A 26,509-nucleotide genomic window follows, 5' to 3' on the forward strand; every position below is an offset into this window, starting at 1 on the left:
AAGGACTTTATGGAGCAGATGGGAGGAGTAGACCCCTGGAGATTTAGTAGACCTAGGAGTAAGGAGTTTTCGTTTTTCTCCTATGTCCACAAAGTTTATTCACGGATAGACTTTTTTGTTTTGGGAAGGGCACTGATCCCGAAGGTGACGGGGACGGAGTCCACGGCTATAGCTATTTCGGATCACGCTCCACATTAGGTGGACCTGGGGATAGGGGAGGAAAAAGAACAGCGTCCACCCTGGAGAATGGACATGGGATTATTGGCAGATGAGGGGGTGTGTTTAAGGGTGAGGGGGTGTATTGAAAGGTACTTGGAACTCAATGATAATGGGGAGGTTCAGGTGGGAGTGGTCTGGGAGGCGCTGAAGGCAGTGGTTAGAGGGGAGCTGATATCTATTAGGGCACATAAAGGAAAGCAGGAGGGTAGGGAAAGGGAGCGGTTGTTGAAAGAACTTCTGAGGGTGGACAGACAATATGCGGAGGCACCGGAGGAGGGCAAAGGCAAAGGCTACATGTAGAATTTGACTTGTTGACTACGGGTAATGCAGAGGCACAATGGAGGAAGGCACAGGGTGTACAGTACGAATATGGGGAGAAGGCGAGCAGGTTGCTGGCCCACCAACGGAGGAAAAGGGGAGCAGCGAGGGAGATAGGGGGGTGAGAGATGAGGAGGGAGAGATGGAGCGGGGAGCGGAGAGAGTGAATGGAGTGTTCAAGGCATTTTATGAAAGATTATATGAAGCTCAGCCCCCGGATGGGAAGGAGAGAATGATGTGCTTTCTGGATCAGCTGGAATTTCCTAAGGTGGAGGAGCAGGAGAGGGCAGGACTGGGAGCACAGATTGAGACGGAGGAAGTAGTGAAAGGGATTGGGAGCATGCAGGCGGGGAAGGCCCCGGGACCAGACGGATTCCCAGTTGAATTCTATAGGAAATATATGGACTTGCTGGCCCCGCTACTGATGAGAACCTTTAATGAGGTGAGGGAAAGGGGGCAGCTGCCCCCGACTATGTCAGAGGCAACGATATCGCTCCGAAAGAAGGAAAAAGACCCGCTGCAATGCGGGTCCTATCGGCCTATTTCCCTCCTGAATGTGGACGCTAAGATTCTGGCCAAGGTAATGGCAACGAGGATAGAGGATTGTGTCCCGGGGGTGGTTCATGAGGACCAAACTGGGTTTGTGAAGGGGAGACAGCTGAATACAAATATACGGAGGCTGCTAGGGGTAATGATGATGCCCCCACCAGAGGGGGAAGCGGAGATAGTGGTGGCGATGGATGCCGAGAAAGCATTTGATAGAGTGGAGTGGGATTATTTGTGGGAGGTGCTGAGGAGATTTGGCTTTGGAGATGGGTATATCAGATGGGTACAGTTGCTGTATAGGGCCCCGATGGCGAGCGTGGTCACGAATGGACGGGGGCCTGATTATTTGCGGCTCCATAGAGGGACGAGGCAGGGATGTCATCTGTCCCCGTTATTGTTTGCACTGGCGATTGAGCCCCTGGCCATAGCATTGAGGGGTTCCAGGAAGTGGAGGGGAGTACTCAGGGGAGGAGAAGAACACCGGGTATCTCTGTATGCGGATGATTTGTTGCTATATGTGGCGGACCCGGCGGAGGGGATGCCAGAGATAATGCGGATACTTGGGGAGTTTGGGGATTTTTCAGGGTATAAATTGAACATGGGGAAAAGTGAGTTGTTTGTGGTGCATCCAGGGGAGCAGAGCAGAGAAATAGAGGATTTACCATTGAGGAAGGTAACAAGGGACTTTCGGTACTTGGGGATCCAGATAGCCAAGAATTGGGGTACATTACATAGGCTTAATTTAACGCGGTTGGTGGAACAGATGGAGGAGGACTTTAAGAGATGGGACATGGTGTCCCTGTCACTGGCAGGTAGGGTGCAGGCGGTTAAAATGGTGGTCCTCCCGAGATTCCATTTTGTGTTTCAGTGCCTCCCGGTGGTGGTCACGAAGGCTTTTTTCAAAAGAATCGAGAAGAGTATTATGAGTTTTGTGTGGGCCGGGAAGACCCCGAGAGTGAGGAGGGGATTTTTGCAGCGTAGTAGGGACAGGTGGGGGCTGGCACTACCGAGCCTAAGTGAGTACTACTGGGCCGCCAATATTTCAATGGTGTGTAAGTGGATGGGAGAAGAGGAGGGAGCGGCGTGGAAGAGATTGGAGAGGGCGTCCTGCAGGGGGACTAGCCTACAAGCTATGGTGACGGCACCGTTGCCGTTCTCACCGAAGAAATACACCACAAGCCCGGTGGTGGTGGCTACATTGAAGATTTGGGGGCAGTGGAGACGGCATAGGGGAAAGACGGGAGCCTCGGTGCGGTCCCCGATAAGAAATAACCATAGGTTTGTTCCGGGGAGAATTGATGGGGTTTGGAGCATGGCAAAGAGCTGGGGTAGTACAACTGAGAGATCTGTTCGTAGATATGACTTTTGCGAGTCTGGGAGCGCTGACGGAAAAATATGGGTTGCCCCAAGAGAATGCATTTCGGTATATGCAACTGAGGGCTTTTGCGAGGCAACAGGTGAGGGAATTCCCGCAGCTCCCGACGCAGGAGGTGCAGGATAGAGTGATCTCAGAGACGTGGGTGGGGGATGGTAAGGTGTCGGACATATATAGGGAAATGAGGGACGAGGGGGAGATCATGGTAGATGAGCTGAAAGGGAAATGGGAAGAAGAGCTGGGGGAGGAGATTGAGGAGGGGCTGTGGGCTGATGCCCTACGTAGGGTAAACTCATCGTCCTCGTGTGCCAGGCTAAGCCTGATACAATTTAAGGTGTTACACAGGGCGCATATGACTGAGCACGGCTCAGTAAATTTTTTGGGGTAGAGGATAGGTGTGCGAGATGCTCGAGAAGCCCAGCGAATCACACCCACATGTTCTGGTCATGCCCGGCACTACAGGGGTTTTGGGTGGGGGTGGCAAAGGTGCTTTCGAAAGTGGTGGGGGTCCAGGTCGAACCAAGCTGGGGGTTGGCTATATTTGGGGTTGCAGAAGAGCCGGGAGTGCAGGAGGCGAGAGAGGCTGATGTTTTGGCCTTTGCGTCCCTAGTAGCCCGGTGCAGGATATTGTTAATGTGGAAGGAAGCCAAACCCCCGGGTGTGGAGACCTGGATAAACGACATGGTAGGGTTTATAAAGTTAGAACGGATTAAGTTCGTACTAAGGGGTTCGGCTCAAGGGTTCGCCAGGCGGTGGCAACCGTTCGTCAACTACCTCACAGAAAGATAGTGGGAATGGCAAAGAGGAAGACAACAGCAGCAACCCGGGGGGGGGGGGGGGGGGGGGAGGAATCGGACGGACTCTCAGGGATGTTATTGTATTTGTATAGGCACTTGTTTTAGGTAATGTATATTGGACTGTTGGATTGTATCTTTGGAGAGTATTTATTTTTGACAAGGCAGTTGCCATTTAGTTTGGTTTTTGTTTCTGTTCATATATTATTTATTTATTTGTTTAAAACTGGCCACTGTTATTTATATTGCTTTATTGTTGTTTAAAAGAAACACTACGTACTGTTATGTTTGGCCATAAAATCTTGAATAAAATATATATTTTTTAAAAAAATGAATGCTCATTAAAAAAGCTTCCCGCTGGCATCCCATCAGACATTTCACCAGCGTGAAATTACGTCGATCCAAAACACGATTTCCAATGAGTGCGAGGTACGGAGAAAAGGCAGATGAATGGTACGAATGCCATAATGCCCATTTGGAGAGCTGGTGCAGCCACAATGGGTCAAATGGCCCCCTTTTGCAGCAATACCAATTATGTGATTCGGTGAGTTGCATGCACAAAGCAGCCCTTAGTTCACAAGACTTTAGGGTGGAGTTCAGTACTTCATAGTGCTGCGCTGTTCCTGATGCGCTGCGCACCACTCTGCCAGGGTGGACTTGTTCCTGCCCTGCAATTCCGTGCTGAGCTGGTATTCATGGACAGCACTGTGCCGCTGGACCCATGGACCCTCCTGTGTCACCGCCTCACATCAGTACTGCACCTCGAGTTTGGGAGTACGGGGGTCTCCTTGCCCTCTGGTGCCACACACCAGTGTCCATCTGGACAGGATCCTGCTGTGGGACTCATGCAGCTACTGCAACAGAGGTCTGAAGTTCAACTGGTAGTGGATTGCGAGGTGAAGGCTGTGCAATGCAGGGCTTTGGGTGAGAGCTCATGATGGCATGCAAAGGGGCAAGGAGATGGATTAGGATGTTGAACAATGGAGGGCATAGGGAAGACCAAGAGGAGGGAAGCTAGACCCCAAAAAGATTACAAACAAGGGGGACAAAGGGAAATCACGTTGTTTACTAAAAGTAGATGCACAAAATCTCCAGATGTGGTGGGTAGGAGTCCAAATGGGGCATGGTCGCTTTGCAAGTCATGGGCTTGGGGGGAAGATAGTTGAATTGAGGGACAGATCTCTTCCTGAAGCTACTAACCTTTCCCCCCTGAGTTGCTGCACAGTCTGGTGAAGATAGGTGGGTTGGAGAGAGTGATATGATTGTGCTATACTGATATTTAAATATGACGCCGGGACCTTTTCAACTTTCCACCAGGCAGACAAACCAGCTACTGGCCCGCTAAGTGACTCAGAGGGGAACACTCCTGTGCATAATGAATAAGTTTGCAAGTGCATCATCTGGCTTGGGATCCTGCCATTCTGGCCAATGGGAAAGGTGCTATGAGAGCCGCAAGCCACCACACTTAGTTTCAATGTGTGAGAATTTGGCCCAATATCTCATTATTATCTGCATATTATGTCCCCTACCAATTAAGTAATAGATGTTAATAAAATACCATTTAAAAAAAAAAAATTTAGAGTAATCAATTCTTTTTTTCTAATTAAGGGGCAATTTAGTGTGGCCAATCCACCTAGACTGAACATCTTTGGTATTGTGCGGGTGAGACCCACGCAGAGACGGGGAGAATGTGCAAACTCCACACGGACAGTGACCCAGGGCCGGGATCGAACCCAGGTCCTTGGCGCCGTGAGGCATCAGTGCTAACCACTGCTCCACCGCTGCCCTGTTAACAAAGTACCGTGTTGAGGTTTTTTTTTTGCATTGTCCTTTTTTCAAATATCGTCTATTTGATAGATTATAGAGCGTGAATTTGTAAGATGCCTCAAGCGTCATGGGCTGAATTTTTTGGTGCCTGCAGGTGGGAAAATAGGCAAATAGAGCTGTAAATTAGGATGCCCAGTCATTGATGCCGGATGGTTTTATACTGACTTATTTTTTTTTGCACCGTTATAATTCTTATGATTTTATGTCATAAAATCAAGATTCAATTGTACTACATGGATTGCTGATACCCTATGATTGGATGTTTATATAACAGCACAAATAGAACATTAACTCATTCTTATCAATGTAGTGCTAGATGTCTGTCACTCCAAATCAAGAAGAGATGAATTATCAGTGACTGCCTGCTTTTAGTGGTGTTTATATTGATAGTTCCAATTTTGGAAAATTAATATTACAATTAATGTTAATTTTTTGATGATTTAATTTTATGCTAATTTATTGATATACCAGCTGTGATACAAGTTCTATTACCTTCTCATTCCATAAAAGGAAATACCATTGAAATGAAAAATGTCGCATCACAATATGGTGTTTTTTTCGAAGGCTGTGATGAATTAACAGGAACTTTATTTGTGGACGCTTAATGTTGCTGCTGCATGTCCAAGTGTGGCATTGTTCTGTTCAGGAATATGATCCTTTGTCTCAAATTCACAAAAACTGCAGAGAAAATAAAAGTAACATTGCATTTGCTATAAGGAAATTATTATTATACCGTTCTCCACAAACCTTAAAATGATTTCTCTTTCCTTTGTGAAGTTAAACTATTCCCAGTATTTTTATTTACATCTGTGAGATAAATTTACAGAGTTTAAATAAAGATCACTAACCATACTTATTGTTAATGGCACAATACGAGTTAGATAGCAAAGGAAGGATCTGAACAGTCAGGGAACACGAATGGAGAAACTAAAGGCTCGCCACACTAGCATCTGTAGTTTTTTTCTGTTTGATTATGAAAAAAAAGATTATGATTGGATGTGACTTTCAGATAACCACCAACACACCCCACCCAACATCACGCATGTTATCCCTGTTTTAGACAAAAACGATGTCTTTAAAAACTTCAATACGAAAAAAGACAGGTCATGTCCACACTCTGCCTCCATTATGATTTTACTGGTGGCCAAGGAGGCTTCCCACTCAACTAAGACTCTTCATTGGACAAATAAGGGCCTCATCCTGCCACTTCACCAATATAATGGGCCAATGTGTAGCCCGGCAGGTATAACCCTGTGGGCTGATGGTCAACGAAGGGGGAGGTGCCACCTTCTCTGGCCCTCGTGTCAGTCGGAGGTCCCATCCCACAGTTTTGTCTTCCCAGATTCACCTTCTCTCCTGCCCGTCCAATATGCCATATGCCACACCCTTGTAGAGCAGTAGCCAACTCCCCTGTTTGGCACCGCTGGTGTGCAGAACCGCCAGCTTCCAATTGGCCAGCAGCTCTATGAACCTGGACCACTTTGTGGATATGAATGAAAGTCCTGCCTCATACTTATCAAAGCGCCGTCCTCTGAAAAATTACAATTGGGAGAGTTGGCTAAACGGAGGAGGCCTCCACCCCCCCCCCCCCCCCCCAATGTACACTGGGGTCCTGGGAATCCATCCTCAGTGTGAAATACAGCCCTTCATTTAAGTGTGAAAGCATATGATATCAAGAGAAAAACAGTAAGTTATTTTCTATATAGAAGGGTGCTGATGTTTGTAGTGGTACGTAATTAAATGGCTCTGACTAGCCTTGAGATAATCTAGTTTTCTGTCCATAATAGATTATCATAGAATTTACAGTGCAGGAGGAGGCCATTCGGCCCATCAAGTCTGCACCGGCTCTTGGAAAGAGCACCCTACCCAAGGTCAACACCTCCACCCTATCCCCATAACCCAATAACCCCACCCAACACTAAGGGCAATTTTGGACACTAAGGGCAATTTATCATGGCCAATCCACCTAACCTGTACATCTTTGGACTGTGGGAGGAAACCGGAGCACCCGGAGGAAACCCACGCACACACGGGGAGGATGTGCAGACTCCACACAGACAGTGACCCAAGCCGGAATCGAACCTGGGACCCTGGAGCTGTGAAGCAATTGTGCTATCCACAATGCTACCGTGCTGCCCTAAGACTTAGAAGTAGTCTTGTTGAAGGTTATTTTAGTAGGCCACAAACAAATCCGAACCAAGTTGGTAAAAAGAAAACTCGGTTTATTGCAAAGCAATTATATTTACTATATATATCAGATCCCTGCCAGGTCTGATGTGTCGGTTCCATACCTGCCAACTTTCTTTAAAAATCAGTAAATTGAATTTGCGCAGCACAGTGGCGCAGTGGTTAGCACTGCTGCCTCACAGCACCAGGGTCCCGCGTTCAATTCCAGCCTTGGGGTGACTGTGGAGTTTGCATGTTCTCTCCATTTCTGCGTGGGTTTCCTCCGAGTGCTCCGGTTTCCTTCCACAGTCCAAAGATGTGCGGGTTAGGTGGATTGGCCATGCTAAATTGCCCCATATTGTCCAGTGATGGGGTTATGGAGTAGCAGGGGATAGGGTGGGGGCATGGGTAGGGTGCTCTTTCAGAGGGTCGGTGCAGACTCAATAGGTCGAATCACTTGCTTCTGCGCTGTAGGGATTCTACGATTTCTGTGATTTCTACGAAATGGCCCTCATATCTATTGATATCATGACACTCTTTGTACTGTTCGCAGTCGTTTTCCTATCACAAAAATATTACATTTTGACATTGAAAGTTACAGGCTTGCTGGGTCCAATAGCCTTTATCTGCTCCTAAGAAATGTCAAGTCACTACTTCCTGATTTCTACATTGAGTCGGTTGCTGGATTGACATATTCTGACCTTCCAGCAGTCACAGTAGTTCTTTCATACTTTAGTGAGATAAAAGTGTAAAACCTGCTGAGACAACAGCAAACTGTTGTGGTAAAAGGTATTAGTTCAGCTTGGCATTGAAATCGGAAGGAAGGGCAGACTAGGCATCCGGAACTCCCCTGTAAACCTGCGGGACTTGTCAAGTATCATTGAGCGCCAAACTGATCATGAGAGTGTGTTAAAAGTGGGTCACTGATTGCTGGAAATTAGTCTTTTTTAGATCAATAGGTTAAACTACTCCTGTGCCTTGTTTTATTAGTTATCATCTAACTTGAAGACTTGAAAAGAGCCGAACCCTGCCTAGTCATGTTAGTCTTCTATATATTTCATTTCTTATACAGCTGCATTTGATTTTAATTTTTAACTAGCTGCAGAGTTGGATTGACGTAAAGTAAATACTGCACTTTCCAGTAATATTTGATTCAGATATTTTTTCAGTCATATTCAATTCAATTCACTTTATTGTCCATACAGAAATTAATTTCGACTCCATTGGTCATTTGTTAAACATTACATATAAATGAATGATAACAGACATCTAACTTTAATTAAAATATGCATTGAAAATACATTGCAAAGAACATAAAAAAATTAAAACAGGAGAAAACAGAACAAACAACCCTTAAAGAGGGGGAAAAAAAGTGTTTTTAAGAAAAGCTAAAGGCTGAAAGTTAAAACAAAGAGCAATCTGACACCTGCCATCACCGCAGCGCAGAGTCACCATCTCCAGCCATGTTTCTTCTAAGGTGAGACATGTTGAAATTAAATCCTGATGTACGTAAAGTCTTTGATCTAAAGTTAGGTGGCAATCGAAATTTCATCATCGGTACATTCAGTTCTTATCCAGAAATATAAGTGGGCCAAAATGATTGGCCGTTTCAATAAAAGTATTGAATATTGCTCAAATTCTCATTTTGCCCCATCACATATGGTGATGGATCAAAATATAGCAGTTTTCAGATAAACACATGAAGCATGGTGTGCATGGCATGCATTTTTCATCCTTGGTTCTATGAAGAAAAATTTCTGTTTCTGTGAGATGGAAACTTAAGATGTTTCCATAGATAAAGATAGATAAAGATAGATAGTTTTTTGAAGAATAAAGGGATTAAGGGTTATGGTGTTCGGGCTGGAAAGTGGAGCTGAGTCCACAAAAGATCAGCCATGATCTCATTGAATGGTGGAGCAGGCTCGAGGGGCCAGATGGCCTACTCCTGCTCCTAGTTCTTATGTTCTTATGTTTAATAAATGCATCTGATTTTTATGATAAAAATGAACGCTGCAAACGTGTGTCTGTAACTTGTGATTTTTTCCCCCCTCTCTTCCTGTTTCTAGGTGAATGCTAATTATTAACATCACATTACGGTTAGCGGGTTTGAGATAAGAGGTTCTTTTATGCTGCCTACAAGCTAATAACTGTCACTACTATTGAGAAAATTGGATGACCAAGGAAAAGGTGTTGCTTTATCTTGCTAGGAGCTGTCAAGTACTTTTAGATTGTAAGGGTTTTGAAAATGGGGTTGAAATCTGCATCTGCTTAAGTGGCATTTAAACTTAAAAAACATACTGAAAAGATAGTTTGCACTCATGGACCTTGCTTTGACTTTTTTTAACTTTAAATTAGAGGCTTTTTTGCATTGACCTATTGAATTAAATTCAGAAGTGGAAAGACAACCCTTTGGAGGTTGAGCTGGTGAACGGTATGGGTTGTTGAGCTGTACAGTTCAGGCAGGTTCTCTCTGCTGTCATGTTAAATTTGCTGCAATTGGCTACAGTTGACCTACAGTGCTATGGAATAAGGAAAACACCATTGCAAAGCCTTGCTCGAATTTCTATCTTGACACCCCCAACTGGCAGTGTATGGACATCAGGTCCTGGTAGAATCAGGCTTAGTAGTAATGGCTCCCTCTAGCTTCCTGATGTGCTGATGCATGAGGAATGATATCAAACCAAAGCATGGCTGACAATGGTGGAAGGAGCATGGAGCTGACACATTTAGCCGACCAGAGGAGAGGGATAAAGTTGACCCAGAACCAAAAGAAATAACAGAGGAGCCTTCAATTAGTAACATCATGAAGCCATTAAGTGATACTGTATTTCCATTGCAGATAGATCATACGTGATTTGGACCTCTGGGCAACAGGCATGAGGCCTGAAGTGCATCTGTTACATATATCTTCTGGGGTGTGTAAAGGTCTTTCCTGTTTGTTCCTGTTTATTCCCTGTTCCCTTATTTCCCCTTTATTTTACTTTTTGCCATTCCATTTTTCATCCATGGCTGATTTATGGCGATGTGTCTTTGAGGCAGCTTGCCATTTTAATTCAAGCAGAAGAAAGCCATGGACTGTGCTTCTAATGCAACCAGAGCATTTCAGTAGTAGGAGAGATCAGTGATAACTCGGTTGGACTGATTTGGCTAGTGGGCAATAAATTGGCCTAAAAGGTGGTGCTCTGCCTGACAACCCGTGATGATTGGATCTGTTCCAATTTAAATGGTTCAGAGACCTAAAGAGCTTTCAGTTTAGCTTTTGCAGCCAAGGGAGAAAACCTCTCTCTTTCCCACTCTGTTTTCTCCAGAAATGAGCAGCTAGTTCTCACCAAAAGGTCACCGTGGGAACCAAATCTCTGCAGAAAAGGCTGATGCAAGCAGAATCAGAATTTGATAACTTTTTCCGCAGAATATGCTGATGTGAAGCATGGGCCTCTCCTGGAAAAGCTGTGAGTAAGATATTGCTAACTGCAAGGAAGATCATTACAGGCTGTAAACCAGTGACTTTAATCCACATTCATACTGTGAAGAAAGTGTTTTAAAGAACTCCTCATCTGAAGCAAGGACTCTTATCTTTTGATCTTAATCCTTATCATTTTTACCCCTTTCCACCCCTCTGTGTTTGTCTGTCTTGGATGTGTGGATAGAGGGTAGGTGAGGTGTTAGCTTGTCATCAAGAAGCTGTATTTACTGTGTAGTTCATATGTGTTCTTTTTAAAAATGAACAGTAATTGTGTTTAAACTTACAAACCTGTATGGAATAAATTGGTCTCACTCCAAAATCAATTTCACTTTTAAAAAAAATTATTCATTTATAGGATATGGGCATCACTGGCTAGGCCAGCATTTATTGTCCATCCCTAATTGCCCTTGAACTGAGTGCTTTGCAAGGTCATTTAAGAGTGAACCTGTGGGTCTGGAGTCACCTAAAGGGCATTGACATTAGTGAACTAGATGAGTTTTCATGACAATCAACAATAGTTTAATTAGATTTTTTTAAATTCCAGATTTTTACTGAATTCAGATTCTACCATCTGATGCGCTGGGATTTCGAACCTGGGTCCCCAGTGCATTAGCCTGGGTCTCTGGATTACTGGTCCAGTTACAAAACCACTGCGCCCACTGCCTCCCCTAGCTCTCGCTCCACCTAAGTGGACATTGCGGAGGTTTGCTGCTCTGGCCTTTAGCCATTTTACTCTTAATTAATCGTTTAGTATTGCATTGGAAATCTTTATTAGAAAGCTCTGTGAAAAGGCTATCGATTTGATTTGATATGATTTATTGTCACGTGAAAAGTATTTTTCTACGGCCGAGAGAACGTACACAGTACGTACATAGTAGATAAAAGAATAATCAACAGAGAACATTGACAAATGATACATTGACAGTGATCAGTTACAGTACAGAACAAGAGGCCAGACAAAGCAAATACACGAGCAAGAGCAGCATTGGGCGGCGTGAGTAGTGTTCTTACAGGGAACAGGTAAGTCCAGGGGGAGTCGTTGAGGAGTCTTGTAGCTGTGGGGAAGAAGCTGTTCCTATGTCTGGATGTGCGGGTCTTCAGACCTCTGTACCTTCTGCCTAATGGAAGGATCTGGAAGAAGGCAATTCCTGGGTGGGAGGGGTCTCTGATAATGCTGTCTGTCTTCCTGAAACAGCGGGAGGTGGAGACAGAATTAATGTGGGGGTGGCAAGCTTGTGTGATGTGTCGGACTGAGATCACCACACTTTGTAGTTTCTTGCGATCTTGGACTGAGCAGTTGCCATACCAAGCTGTGATGCAGCCGGATACGATGTTCTCTATCGCACACCTGTAGAAATTTGTGAGAGCCGATGCAGACATGCCAAATTTCTTTAGCTTCCGTAGGAAGTAGAGACGTTGTTGGGCTTTCTTGACTGTTGCATCAACGTGAGTGGACCAGGACAGACTGTTGGTGATGGTGACCCCCCAGGAACTGAAAGCTATCGACCATCTCCACTTCGGAGCCATTGATGCAGACGGGATGCTACGCTTCCTGAAGTCGATGATCAGTTTGTTGGTCTTTCCAACATTTCCAACATCGGGGGCAGGCCTTCGCAATTCTTGTGAAATAATTTTCTGTGCTACTGGGGTGCTCACCTCAATGGGAGAAGGGGGAACTTACTGCAACAATTCACTGCAGCATAAGTTGATTGGCTTTTCCAACTGAAAAATTGAAAATAGCTTCAATTCAGGTTTGCTACTTTCCCAATGGTAATTGATTGATATTTCTCTAAAAGAAATATCAGCTACAATTCTGCCAGGATTAGGTCGAGGTAGTGGTGGGACAACGAAGTGAGAACTGCCAGGATTTCCAGCATTGTCATCGCCCTGAAAGCCTGTGATGTTTGCATGGAAAGAGATGAATGCAGAAATGCCTACTGCTACTTTGGAAGAATTTAAACTGGGTCAACAAAGAGTAGGGACACAGCATAACTAGTCCTATCCAAATTCCTTCCCCACCTGTGTGCATAGATAACTATAACTTTGTAATGGCAAGGCTCATTACAAACGTTTGTTGTTATATATTTTTGCATTGCAAGCCATCTTTTAAAGACTACACAAAGTACTTCTTGATAGTAGTGATTTCATTAGTATCAATTACAGTGTGCTATGCAATGATTCCATTGGACACGCCCAGTGCTTGTGGTAAACCTAGAGACAAAGTTCATGTGGAGGGAGCAAAGACAGGTGTGATGAGCAAATGATGAAAGTGTTTCCTCTGAATGTCTAGGCTTCTGTCACTTATTTTATGTATTAGTGATGGCTTGGATGAACCCAGCATTTCACATTTTCTTCCCATACTTTATTGCCTCTGCAACCGGGTCCTTTACTCAGAAAGAGTTAAGTGCTGTAGAATTTTGTGAGTTCTTCTGATTTTTCAAACAATAAAAGGACACACGTGAGATAAAGAATATGAAGGAAAATGTGTCTCACTCTGCTTGTTATGTCAGCTTGTGAGCATGTTGTACCTTGTATTCCAGTCTCTCTTCATTTCACATTGTCATGTGAGAGTACCTTTAAGACATGGATGTTTAAGCAATGTATCTTTAAGAAAACAGTGATATCAGAGAATGGGTGGAGCTGAGGTCAGGTCAGCCATTTTGCAGTTTTTTAGTTTTGCAGTTTGAAAAAGAGCTTGGCCGGGTTTCTTCCCTACCCGGCGGGGCGGGGGAATCCGGCGTAATGGAGTGGCGGGAACCACTCCGGCGTCGTGCCGCCCCAAAGGTTTAGTGCCAAGCCCTTACCTTGAGGGGCTGGTGACGGTTGACAGCAGCGGGACTCGGCCCATCGCGGACCGGAGAATCGCCGGGGGGAGCCCGCCGACCGGCGCGGCGCGATTCCCGCCCCCACCGATTCTCTGGTGGCAGAGAATTCGGGACACAGCGGAGGCGGGATTCACGCCAGCCCCCGGCGATCGGGTCGGAGAATCGCGCCCCTTGTGTGTGTCTGGGTGTTTCCAGAGAGCTGCAGTTTGGAGAAAAAGAGCTTGGGGAGTGTGTGTTTGCAGTGAGCTGGATCTCTGCCATGAAAGACTATCTCTGGATCATTTGGGTGATTTAAACTCATAATAGTAAAGGCTTTAACCTGATGTGATTCTGTTTAAAGGTGTTAAGTCTCTTGGAAGTTTGAAGGAACATTTTGAGGAATTATTTACCGTTGCAATATTTTCTGAGTTATCTTTGAAGTAAGGGGTGTTAAGAGATCCAATGTTTATTTCAGATGTTAAGTTGAGTTCATGGAATAAACAGTGTTTTGTGTTTAAAAACCCATGTGTCCATAATTGTAATCCCACACCTAGGGAACAAGCCGTGTGCTAGGAAAAGCAACAAATACATTAAAGGGAGAGGTTGGTTGAACTCCATGATACATTTTGGGGTTCTGAAACGCCTCGCCCATAACAACATAAATATGCATTAATTATTTTGCTGAATTAACCTCCTGTTTTACCATTACTTGTTTATCATACATTCCACTGAAAATTTTCAGTTACAGTTTCGTAAGCTACTTAGCTCAAGCCTATTCACCTTAGTTTAATTCTTTTGGTAGATAGAGTTTCTTGCTCTTAATTTCATTAAGTTTCATGCTTCTGAAAGCAAATTTGGACAAGGATCCAGCACAATTTGATTTGCTTCACCAATTAACTACTGACCTCCCTTTGATACAGAATTCCCCTTAATTAACAAAATATTTCAGTTCTTTAACTTGTACCCCCCAAACTTGAGCCGGTGTTTGCATTCTGCCTACAAGCGTGTATGCTTCCCACAGTGCTTTTCATGTAAAGAACTATCAGAATTGACCTCAGATGATGCCTCTCAGGGAGCAACAGCAGATTTGTAAACTGTAAATAAAACATTTGCGAGCTATTAATTACGAGCCACTTGCACTACCAATCATGTTGCCGGACCTATTACTAAGCGACAATATCCCAGAGGATGTACAATGCCCTTCCAAGGGGTCAATTAGCTGGAGTAATGCTGGGATGGTTTATGTTTCACTTCAACTTGTGGCTAGTTTCCAGGAAAGTTAAATAATGATTTTTTTGTTCTCTGTAAAACTCTAAAACCATCAACAGGAAGCTCTGCTGAGAAAATAAAAATGCTTTTAATTTCCATCAACTGGGGGATTCATATTTCTTCCAAATCCTAAAAGTGCTTGAGTAGTTGAGTACAATGTGAGTAAGTCGCACGTTCAGTTAATCCTATCCTTGACCTCAATGGATGTATGAAGAGGAAGCCAGTATAACCTGTGTTGTTGCTCTTTTAGATTCTTTGGCTAATCACATTTTCAAGATCTTTGCCAAGTCTACTGCAAAGTAAAAAAATCTCCAATGAGCTATAATGAGCTGCCAGATGATTTCACATGTTGATTGATGTCGACAAATAGCATTTTTTAAAAAAAGGTCTACCCAGAGCAGATTGATAAATTAAAATTGATCTCGCATTCGACTCAGAGGATGGAATTTGAATGTGGCGTGCCGCTCCTGACAGCGGATAAAGTTCTTGCTTTTTGTTGGATCTCATGTGACTACAATTAAAATTTAAAATGTGGCCGGCTTACGAAGGAGAGATGTGCGATTCAGCGGTGAGGGATACCTTTCACTGTTGAAACCCACTGTCAGCTGACAATGCAGCGGTTATGGGTCAGGGGGCAGTGGTGTGGCTGTCCAGGAGCTTCCTGATCAAACAGGGAGGCTTTTCAACATGGTCACAACCTTCCTGCCAAACTACATTGCCATTAATGTAAGAATTAGAGAACAGAAAGATGGCAAAGGATTTTTTAAATCTAATTTACAACTATTTCACATTGCATTTGCTTTATTTATTCATGTCTGCATCATCATTATTTGTTGAGACTAGTTTGGCCAGAGAGCTAAATGTACTGGCATGCCTCATGGTTAGTTTCGCATTGATGGTTACAGGAGAGTTAGGGACATTTCTTCATTGTGGACGGAGGCAGATGTAGTTTGTGGGGCCCTGCGCTCACCTTCATTTCCCCCCTAACCTCATGCCCCCCCTGTCTCCACCCACCCTCGGCCAACAGATCGCAAAGGCGGATGCCACAAAATACACAAAATCACACCGGGCCCGGGGGGGGGGGCTCTGTAGTGGCCTGGTCCGCGATTGGGGCCCACCGATTGGTGGGCCGGCCTCTCTGCCCCCCGGCCTCCTTTCCTCCGCGCCGGCTCCTGTCGTCATGCGCCATTTGGCGTCGGGGCCGCCGTGGGGAAGAAGGCAACTGCGCGTGCGCTAGTTGGCGCCGGCCCCACTGCACATGCACGGACCCTGCGGCACTGGGTTCAGGCCAGGATCGGCAGCTGGAGTGGCGTAGGCCACTCCAGCGCCGTCCTAGCCCCCTTTGGACCGCAGTATGGGGTCCCAGAACGGGCGGCGCCAACGCCGGAGTAAAACACTCCCGTTTTTACTCCAGTGTCGGCACTTAGCTGCCCGTTGGGAGAATCCCACCTCTGTTTTTTTCAGAGAATCACTTCTACTTTGCAATTGCACTATTATTGTATCACAAATGACTGTCAGTCTCAGTGATGATTTTCTCTTTCCCTTTTAAAGTGATTTCATTGTCTCTAGTTTCATTGAAAAATAACTTCCAGTATCTTGTATGCTTCTCATCATCAGAAGTACCAAAATGTCAGTGTCTTTGTTTCCATCGAGTTATTGTCATTTTGAACTTCTATGATAAAACCTTTAAGTGAGGCGAACAATTGTGCAGCATTCAATAAAGATGTATCAACATTTTTAGCAATTTGCTGACAGCATTAATTCCTTGAAGTAAATAGATCCACAAAAGAATCAAAACAGCAATTTGGGCTTTTCAAACTTCTCTGCTAAGAATTTTCCTTCAGCTCACACATGTGGGGCGAAATTCTCCCGAACGGCGCGATGTCCGCTGACTGGCGCCCAAAACGGCGCCAATCAGACGGGCATCGTGCCACCCCAAAGGTGCGGAATGCTCCGCATCTTTGGGGGCCGAGCCCCAACATTGAGGGGCTAGGCTGACGCCGTATAAATTTCCGCCCCGCCAGCTGGCGGAAACGGCCTTTGTTGCCCCGCCAGCTGGTGCGGAAATGACATCTCGGGGAGGCGCATGCGCGGGAGCGTCAGCGGCCGCTGACAGTTTCCCACGCATGCGCAGTGGAGGGAGTCTCTTCCGCCTCCGCCATGGTGGAGACCGTGGCGGAGGCGGAAGGGAAAGAGTGCCCCCACGGCACAGGCCCGCCCACGGATCGGTGGGCCCCGATCGCGGGCCAGGCCACCGTGGGGGCACCCCCCCGGGGCCAGATCGCCCCCTGCCCCCCCCAGGACCCCGGAGCCCGCCCACGCCGCCTTGTCCCGCCATTCAAAAGGTGGTTTAATCCACGCCGGCGGGACAGGCAATTTATCGGCGGGACTTCTGCCCATCCGGGCCGGAGAATCGAGCGGGGGGGTCCACCAACCGGCGCGGCGCGATTCCCGCCCCCGCCGAATCTCCGATGCCGGAGACTTTGGCAACCGGCGGGGGCGGGATTCACGCCAGCCCTCGGCGATTCTCCGACCCGGCGGGGGGTCGGAGAATGACGCCCGTGGTTTTCCTGAATTTGATGTGGCTATGTCTAATGAGGTTTCCTTTATGTCAACAAAGTTATTTTTCAAAGCCAAAACAGCATCTGCATGAACGGTCCTCCTGGTGTCAGAATTTCTTTTGACTGTCAAAGGTTTTTGATTCGCTTGCTCCAAGCGTGATTACAATATATTCCAATGAGGCGTAGAAACCGGATAAAAGGCATACACGGTTTGAACAAAGTCAAAAACATGTACAGCCCCTCACAGGATTCAGCAATAGCATGGCAGAATAAATTCGAGGAGTGATAGAACATGGGATGAATAATGCACAGGAGCTTTCATTGTTCAGTTTTGCTTGTAGACTTGAATATCCTCCTGCCATGTATGCTGGATTATCGAAGCTCGGCACATAGAATTTTTGATGTCTAAACCTGATTTCCAAAACTGTTGTTTTCAGACACTCAGAAGTTCAGGATTGTAGCTCAATAAAACAAAGAAATTGCTCTACAATTTCAACATCGCTGGTCACATATCTTAAAATCCATGTTAATTGGTCTACTTGACTCACACCTGGGGCGGGATTTTCCGACCCCCTAGCCGGGTCGGAGAATCGCCGGGGGCTGGCGTGAATCCTGCCCCCGCCGGTTGCCGAAGTCTCCGGCACCGGAGATTCGGCGGGAATCGCGCCACGCCGGTTGGCGCCCCCCCCCCCCCGTGCGATTCTCCGGCCCGGACAGGCCGAAGTCCCGCCTCTAAAATGCCTGTCCCGCCGGCGTAAATTAAACCACCTACCTTACCGGCGGGACAAGGCGGCGCGGGCGGACTCCGGGGTCCTGGGGGGGCGGGGGGCGATCTGACCCCGGGGGCTGCCCCCACGGTGGCTTGGCCCGCGATCGGGGCCCACCGATCCGCGGACGGGCCTGTGCCGTGGGGGCACTCTTTCCCTTCCGCCTCCGCCACGGTCTCCACCATGGCGGAGGCAGAAGAGACCCCCTCCACTGCGCACGCGTGGGAAGCTGTCAGCGCCGCTGACGCTCCCGCGCATGTACCGTCCGGAGATGTCATTTCCGCGCCAGCTGGCGGGGCACCAAAGGCCTTTTCCGCCAGCTGGCGGGGCGGAAATTCGTCCGGCGCCGACCTAACCCCTCAAGGTTGGGGCTCGGCCCCCAAAGATGCGGAGCATTCCGCACCTTTGGGGCGGCGCGATGCCCTTCTGATTTGCGCCGTTTTGGGCACCAGTCGGCGGACATCGCGCCGTTTCCGGAGAATTTCGCCCCTGATGTTGAATGAACCATTATGGAATAGTATTTGGCATCTTTTACTTCATTCATGAATTGGTTTCTGAACCACTCTGCCAAAATAATGATGATGTCATTGTGCGTTTGGTGGGTTAAAAAACCGGTCTTCCCTGAGCCACAGTATTGAGAGCTTTTCAAAACTTCTTCGAGAAGCTCATAAAATTCACTAAGATATTTGGCCATCACGCCTCGCTGCTGCTGGCCAGTGTCTGGTAGTGCCGACACCTGAGAATGTTTTATCATAATAATAATCTTTATTGTCACAAGTAATTTTACATTAACACTGCAATGAAGTTACTGTGAAAAGCCCCTAGTCGCCACATTCTGGCGCCTGTTCGGGTACACAGAGAGAGAGTTCAGAATGTCCAAATTACCTAACAGTACGTCTTTCGGGGCTTCTGGGAGAAAACCGGAGAACCCGGAGGAAACCCACACAGACACAAGGAGAACGTCCAGACTCCACACAGACAGTGACCCAAGCCGGGAATTGAACCTGGGACCCTGGAGTTGTGAAGCAACAGTGCTAACCACTGAGATACCGTGTTGCCCAGAACATTGCCGTAGAAATGATCTGTTCACCAATGCATTACTTGTTGGTTGTTCCACGTATCAGTGCTATTCTCCATCCAGGAGCCGCAGCTGTGCAGGCCCACCCACATGGCCCAATCTCATTGGAACCAAATTCTGGCATCCACATATTCCACTGGCATTCAAGGTGCCTCCAGCACATTTGACTCGCGGTGTCATGCTAATTACATGCAGCACTCACCACACCAGCAACAAAAGCATCAGCAATATACAAAAGCATTTCTTCAACATCTTCATCGTATTGCTCATTTGGATCAATGTCAGCACCAGGTTCCGCAGCGTCTTCTTGCTTTAAATAGGATTGCCTTCTGGACTCCTACGTCCCCCTGAGCTCAATGTTCCAGGGCCCAGTTACCTTAGAAATAATTGTCCTTCTTTCCAGCTATAAAAAAGGAAGGAAATAGCAAAGCAGCCTCCAGGCATTTCCAGCCACCAGCAGGAGCAAGCAGCAAACACAACCTGCAGCTGAGAAGTGCTAGCACACTTAACAAGACCAGTTTCTTATTAGCAGTAGCCTTCAGTTGTGAAGCTAGAAGCTGCTCACAGTTAAAGGGAGTTAAAGTGACCTTCAGCATGTAACCAAGTACAGATCTCTGCCCTGGAAGCGTTTGATAGAACAGACAGGCAGCAGTTCTACTTGCCCCTGTTATGGGTATCCACAATATTTAGAGATGGCATGAACACCTCACAGACTGAAAGCCTATCAACTCCCACCCCTGACCCTGGGGTGACCCCTGACCTGGAACTCTTCAGCCCCCTCGACCAAGCCCAACCGCCCTGAGGGGTCCCCCAGCCCCAGCAAACACTGGGGCAGCAGCTCCAGTGTCTTTGAGCTGCATGCTGGAAAATGGAAATGGCTACTCACCTCCTCAGTTCCCCATAGCAGCCATTGCGCCAGCTTCATCTTTTTAAAAAGGAGTACGAAACAACACCCATGTGATTTCTCACTGGGGAGTCAGTTAAGTCCCGCAGGGCATTACATTTGACTTCTTGTGGCTTTTAAAGCAGACCAAGGAAGGCCAGCAGCGCGGTTCAATTCCCGTACCAGCCTCCCCGAACAGGCGCCGGAATGTGGCGACTAGGGGCTTTTCACAGGAACTTCATTTGAAGCCTAATTGTGACAATAAACGATTTTCATTCATTTCATTCAATATCGCTTATAAGGTGGGAATTATTGCAAATTGGGATCAATGATATGCTCGCCATACTTGTACGGGCCGGTTAAATGGCAGACTGATTTGTGTTTTGTGCGAATCTTGAATTTGGCTTTTCCCACTATTTAACCGGCGTGCCCTGATCCACTCCGGGCACAATGCAGTGGTTAAATCACACACAATGTTGCGTTTTTGCATTCACTATTCAATGTTCATGTTAGTTTTTCTGTTTCTGTTGGACAGGGCTGAATTTGTGGGCTCAGCTGCTCCTCTCATCTATGCATTGTAAAAGACATTGTCCGAGATCATGCCAAGTGGGGAGAATTAAAATGGTATAGATTAACTCAAAATCCTATAAGGATTCTGTCAGCCAGCACCCTGAGACAGGCTCCTGTATGGGCCGCATGTTTATGTCCCTCATTTTCTTAACTTGACTGTTCTCAGCCACCGCCCAGGATGCCAGGCTCTTTTCCTTTCACTACTCCATGCCCCTAACCGTACTCTTTGTCATCCCTTGGAACTTCCTTCCGCTCCCCACACCCCACACCACTAACTCATCCTTGCAAGCGAGCAGCAATTCTTTTGCTCCCCTCCCTTGTGCCATAGAGTTCAACAGGGAAAACTGCTGACCTCAGCCACAACTGCACAAAGCTGACTGGTGCATGCCACCTGTCAAGAAGCACAAAACAGGTGCTACAGCTTTTCATAAACAAGTGACTTTATCTTGAAGGTAGCATGTAATTTTTTTCAAAAAGTTTCACGGTAATGAGTATTCATTGCATGCAAATGTATCACAAGTGGGAATCCGCCACAGGATGTCATGAGGCCCAACACACCACAAACACGGCGCAGACATAATCTTTCCAGCTCAACCCATCGTAGATAATAGAAATTTTGGCTCCTGCCTAATGCAGTCACCCCCTCCCCACACCATGTTGTGACACCCTGAGCGAGTGAGTGGCCAAGTCCAGCCCCACCAACCCCGGAGACCCAACATAAATGAATTAACTACTAATTTGTGTATAGTTTCTGAGAATTTTGACCCTTGACTGCTCAGATGACTTACAGGCATCAGATTTGGAAGTGAAACACAAAATAACTGTTTATTTGTAACAACAATAGAGATAAGACATGCAATGATTCTCATAGAGTATCGGCTATGTTATAGTCCAGGGTTTAGGAAGCACCAAAGAATATTGTGGAGTTCACCTGACCGATAACTGTTTATTGAGTTTGGTTACTGTGGTGTTGGGTGCTCTGGTGCACAGATGAGCCAACACAGTTGTATGTGGTACAACTCTATTTTATTTTAACTCTTATAATACAGTTCGTTCTGGATACTCTGCACGTGCTGTCTCCCTGAGTGTGTTTGGTAACAGATGTGTCCTGGTTCTCCTCTGCAGCTAATACTGACCACCGGGGGTCATGTCTGTGCTTTTATATCTTTCTGTCATTGGTTGTGGTGTTGTGTGTTCTGATTTGTCTGTTGGTGTGTCTATCATGATGTGTGTGTTTGAATATCATGACAGTTACGATGAGCACAAGAGCCTCCCGTTCAGGTGTTATTCAACAGAGATCTTAGGCGCTTTTAATCAAAACACAAGCTTTATTCTACACATTTAGTTAACTTGGGCGACATTCTCCCCTACCCGGCGAGGCGGGCCGTACCGGTGCTGAGGAGTGGTGTGAACCACTCCGGCGTCGGGCCCCCTGGAAGGTGCGGAATCCTCCGCGCCTTCAGGGGCTAGGCCGGCGCTGACGGGGTTGGCGCATGCGCGGGAGCGCCAGCGTGTGCTGGCGTCATCCCAACACATGCGCAGGGGGGTTCTTCTCCACACTGGCCATGGCGGTGGTTGACAGCAGCTGGCGCGGAGGGAAAGTGTGCACCCATGGCACAGGCCCGCCCGCGGATCGGTGGGCCCCGATCGCGGGCCAGGCCACCGTGGGTCAGAACCCTGCACACCCCCACCACACCCCCCCCCCCCCCCACCCACCCACCCCCGAGGACTCTGCAGGCCGCCCGTAGAGCCAGGACCTGCCGTTACGGACCTGGTTTGATTTATGCCGTAGGGACCGGCCGAAAACAGGCAGCCGCTCGGCCAATCGCGGGCCGGAGAATCGCCGGGGGGGGGGGGGGCGCTGCTAGTGGCCATCGACCGGCGCGGTGTGATTCCCGCTCCCGCTAAAATCCCGGCGCCGGAGAATTCCAGGGGCTCGGAGAATCCTTCCCCAGGTGTATAAACACACACAGTAAAAATTTTTATCAACTACAAACATAAAGACCCCACACAGCTGCAGTAATTTATGTATAACCCTTAATGTTCCAATTCAATAACAAAATCCATGTAAAACCAGAAGCCCCTTTTCAAAGGCATGGCCCAGCACACGGCATTCTCACTGGTATAGGACTTGTTAGTGATACTCTGTTCCCCTTTTCAAACAGCAGGTTTGAATTCCTTCCAGAAAGCAATTATCTCTTTTCATTATCAAGCAGTCTGAAAATAGCTTTTAAAATCAAGATAGAGAGACACTTATTTCAACCTGTGCAGTTCAAACCAATCCAAAACACAGAGTGTAAATAAAACCCAGAGCCACAACCCAACTCCACCCACTCAATGACATCACTGAAGCCATGTGATAAGACAAAAACATTTCCTAAAGGGACATTCCCATGACAGCTATCGAATCTATTACTCTCCCTTTTTTTAACCATCCAACCTCTACGGAAACACACACAAGACACACACAAGGGAAAAGGCTAAAAGCTGGCTGCTCCGTTTACCTGAAGTGAGCCCCAGCCAAGACATTTGAGTGTTCCACCCTTTCTGGGAGAGACTTATTTAAAAGTGCTCCGTTCAGCTCTTGAATTCAAACCAAAACTAACTCCCAAAATGAGGTCTGCCTTTCTTTGCATGACATTCTGGAACGGCCAACACCAATCAGCTTTGAGGATTAGGTCAGACTTGAGAACAGCTTATTGACTGACAGCCAAGTCTATCAAAATGCATCATCACTGAGGTCAAACGAAGCAGCACATCTCACCCGGGGTTTCCTGAGGCCAGACCAAACAGATCATCTTTCCAGAGAGTTGGTGTTTTTTCAAAATAAAAGGTGCATCTGAAAGGCACCGGTCCCGGCAACTGTCCAGGCACAAAAGTTATTTAAGTCAAAAATAACAGAAAATAAAAGGAATACACAGGGGAAATTAGGTTTAAACAGGAGGATCCTTGTTTACTGCTCTTGCAGGCTCCATAAAATCCCTCCCATACAATAAAGTTTTAATTTATAGTGCCAGTAAAATATCGCTCTCCTACTGTAAGCTCATCATAAGTATTAGCAACATCACTTTATGTGACTGAAATTTTTGATTTGCTGTGTCATTGCTCAGCTTATGAAAAATCCATTCTCTTATAAATCTCAACACAATTCAGGATATATATTTTTGGATTCCTTTTACAGAATCTGTTGCATGAAATAACATTTTTGCCCTTCAAAAAGCTGGAACGAAGTATATTTACTTGAATTCAATGTGTTTTCAATTGCAGTGCATTTTCAGTTATTCTGGTCCTGTTCTTGATGCGTGCTGCAAATTTGAGCTTCCAGACGTTACTTCTCATTATGTTTCAAAGTGAATATTTGATAATGAAAGGTATGTTGACTAATTTTGTTCTTGAGAAGATTAATTTAATTTGAAGCAGGTGATTAACAACAACTTGAATGTTTAAATCTATTGGTTATATGTGTGTAAATTGGCTGTCATGTTTCCTGCAACAATGAATTTAAAAAGTATTTAAATGGCTGTAAGTAACTTTGGGGCATCCTGAAGTGAAAGCTGCTCTATAAATGTTAGTTCTTTTATCTTTGGTGGGCTGCATTCTGTAACTAGTTAACCAGATAGTGTGTTATCTGGTGTGCTAATTGTTTTTCATAAATGCTTCCCCACTTAATGAAATATGGCCAGGCACCATTAAGGGTCAAAATAGATTCATAATAGAAATTAGAAATGTATGATAACTTCATGATTGTGTTATTTTATCAGGTAAAAACATCAAAGCACATGACAAAATGAAATACCTTTTCAAGTTATGCAGGCAAACTTGACAAGACATTTTCCCTCAGCAAATAGCCCTTTGGATGCAATTGGTCGAATGACAAATTTTGTTTTGGGTGGTGCTATATGAGTGATAAATATAACAATGGCAGATTTCACTCGTAACCTAAAAAATTATATCCTTACAGCCAAACTTTGTATCTGCATTTGAAACAGAATGAAAAATAGGAATATGTTTTGCAAATTCATGAGCCTGCCGCAGAACCTTAAATGAGTGCATATTAGCTATTTACCTGTGAAAATCAGTGGAACCCCGCAATGCTTTCTCCCCATTCATATGATTGGAGGATATATTGTATGACATATGTTGAATATTGCACCCTTTTCCCATCACCAAATTCCTAATGTGCATACCTACCAGACAAAACTCTGGCCAGTCCAGGTCTGTGTTCAGGTAAGTATTTATTTTTAAAAAGTACCTTTTTGGTGATGGTCTCCAATTGTCCCTTCACAGACCACTGGTTAGGGCGCATACAGCCAGATAGACTACAAGAGCCCAGATTTGCATGTGCAGAGGGCCTAGTCCCTGTTCGATGTGAGAGTCTTTACTAATATAGCAGGCAGTGCAACTCTGGCATGGACAGTAAAAGCTCTTAGTTTATTGGACGTTTCAAAGAACACAGAACAAAGAAATGTACAGCACAGGAACAGGCCCTTCGGCCCTCCAAGCCCGTGCCGACCATGCTGCCCGACTAAACTACAATCTTTTACACTTCCTGGGTCCGTATCCCTCTATTCCCATCCTATTCATGTATTTGTCAAGATGCCCCTTAAATGTCACTATCGTCCCTGCTTCCACCACCTCCTCCGGTAGCGAGTTCCAGGCACCCACTACCCTCTGCGTAAAAAACTTGCCTCGTACATCTACTCTAAACCTTGCCCCTCTCACCTTTACCCTATGCCCCCTAGTAATTGACCCCTCTACCCCGGGGAAAAGCCTCTGACTATCCACCATGTCTATGCCCCTCATAGTTTTGTAGACCTCTATCAGGTCGCCCCTCAACCTCCTTCGTTCCAGTGAGAACAAACCGAGTTTATTCAACCGCTCCTCATAGCTAATGCCCTCCATACCAGGCAGCATTCTGGTAAATCTCTTCTGCACCCTCTCTAAAGCCTCCACATCCTTCTGGTAGTGTGGCGACCAGAATTGAACACTATACTCGGTAGCTGTTTTAAGCTCACAAAATGGGTGCAGCATGACCCGATGAATTTCTAGGCAATAAAGCCTACTTTATAACATATTTTTGTAGCAACATCATTAAATAGAAAAACTTATGCAGTGAAAGGCAAGGCTTTGCATAAGGTCAGACATTAACATTGAGTTTGATGTCAACCTAAGTGGTTAAAAGCAGAGTATAGGGCTTTACACATGAACATATAAATCAGGAGCACGAGCAGGCCACTCGACCCTTCAGACCTGATTCACCATTCAATTAAATCATGGCTGATTTGATTTCAACCTCAACTCTACATTCCTGCATGTCCAACCTTTCCTCATCAGACAACCTACCTATTTAGAAGGATGAGGGGAGATCTTGTGAAACTTACAGAATACTATGAGGCCTGTATAGAATGGATGTGGTGAAGCTGCTTCCACTTGTAGGAAAAACTAGAAGCAGAGGACACAATCTCAGACTAAAAGGACGATCCTTTAAAACAGAGATGAGGAGGAATTTCTTCAGCCAGAGGGTGGTGAATCTGTGGAACTCTTTGCCGCAGAAGGCTCTGGAGGCTAAATCACTGAGTGTCTTTAAGACAGAGATAGATAGGTTCTTGATTAATAAGGGGATCAGGGGTTATGGGAAGAAGGCAAGAGAATGGGGATGAAAAAAATATCGACTCGATGGGCCGAGTGGCTTAATTCTGCTCCTATGTCTTTTGGTCTTATGATCTTATTCCAGGCATTAATCTAGTAAACCATCTCTGAACTGCAAAGTTAGGCACCAGTAGTTGGGAACATTGTTACATTCTGATATGTCACTACATTAAATATTATTGTTGCTCACCATCTTTAACGTCTCAGAATTGTTAACACA

General features: G+C 46.0%; 1 protein-coding gene across 4 annotated transcripts in view; it reads left to right on the top strand.

The window, feature by feature from the left end:
* The window catches only part of mfsd3 (major facilitator superfamily domain containing 3), a 163,496-nt gene that overhangs the window by 47,012 nt on the left and 89,975 nt on the right, over positions 1-26,509 (top strand). For all 4 annotated transcript variants that reach the window (XM_072516591.1, XM_072516590.1, XM_072516589.1 and 1 more), the window contains exon 4: positions 23,908-24,011. In XM_072516591.1, coding sequence (XP_072372692.1) covers positions 23,908-24,011 — 104 coding nt within the window. The remainder of the gene's footprint in view (positions 1-23,907; positions 24,012-26,509) is intronic.

The sequence above is a fragment of the Scyliorhinus torazame genome, chromosome 9 (assembly GCF_047496885.1).
Source record: "Scyliorhinus torazame isolate Kashiwa2021f chromosome 9, sScyTor2.1, whole genome shotgun sequence".
NCBI classification, from domain to species: Eukaryota; Metazoa; Chordata; class Chondrichthyes; order Carcharhiniformes; family Scyliorhinidae; genus Scyliorhinus; species Scyliorhinus torazame.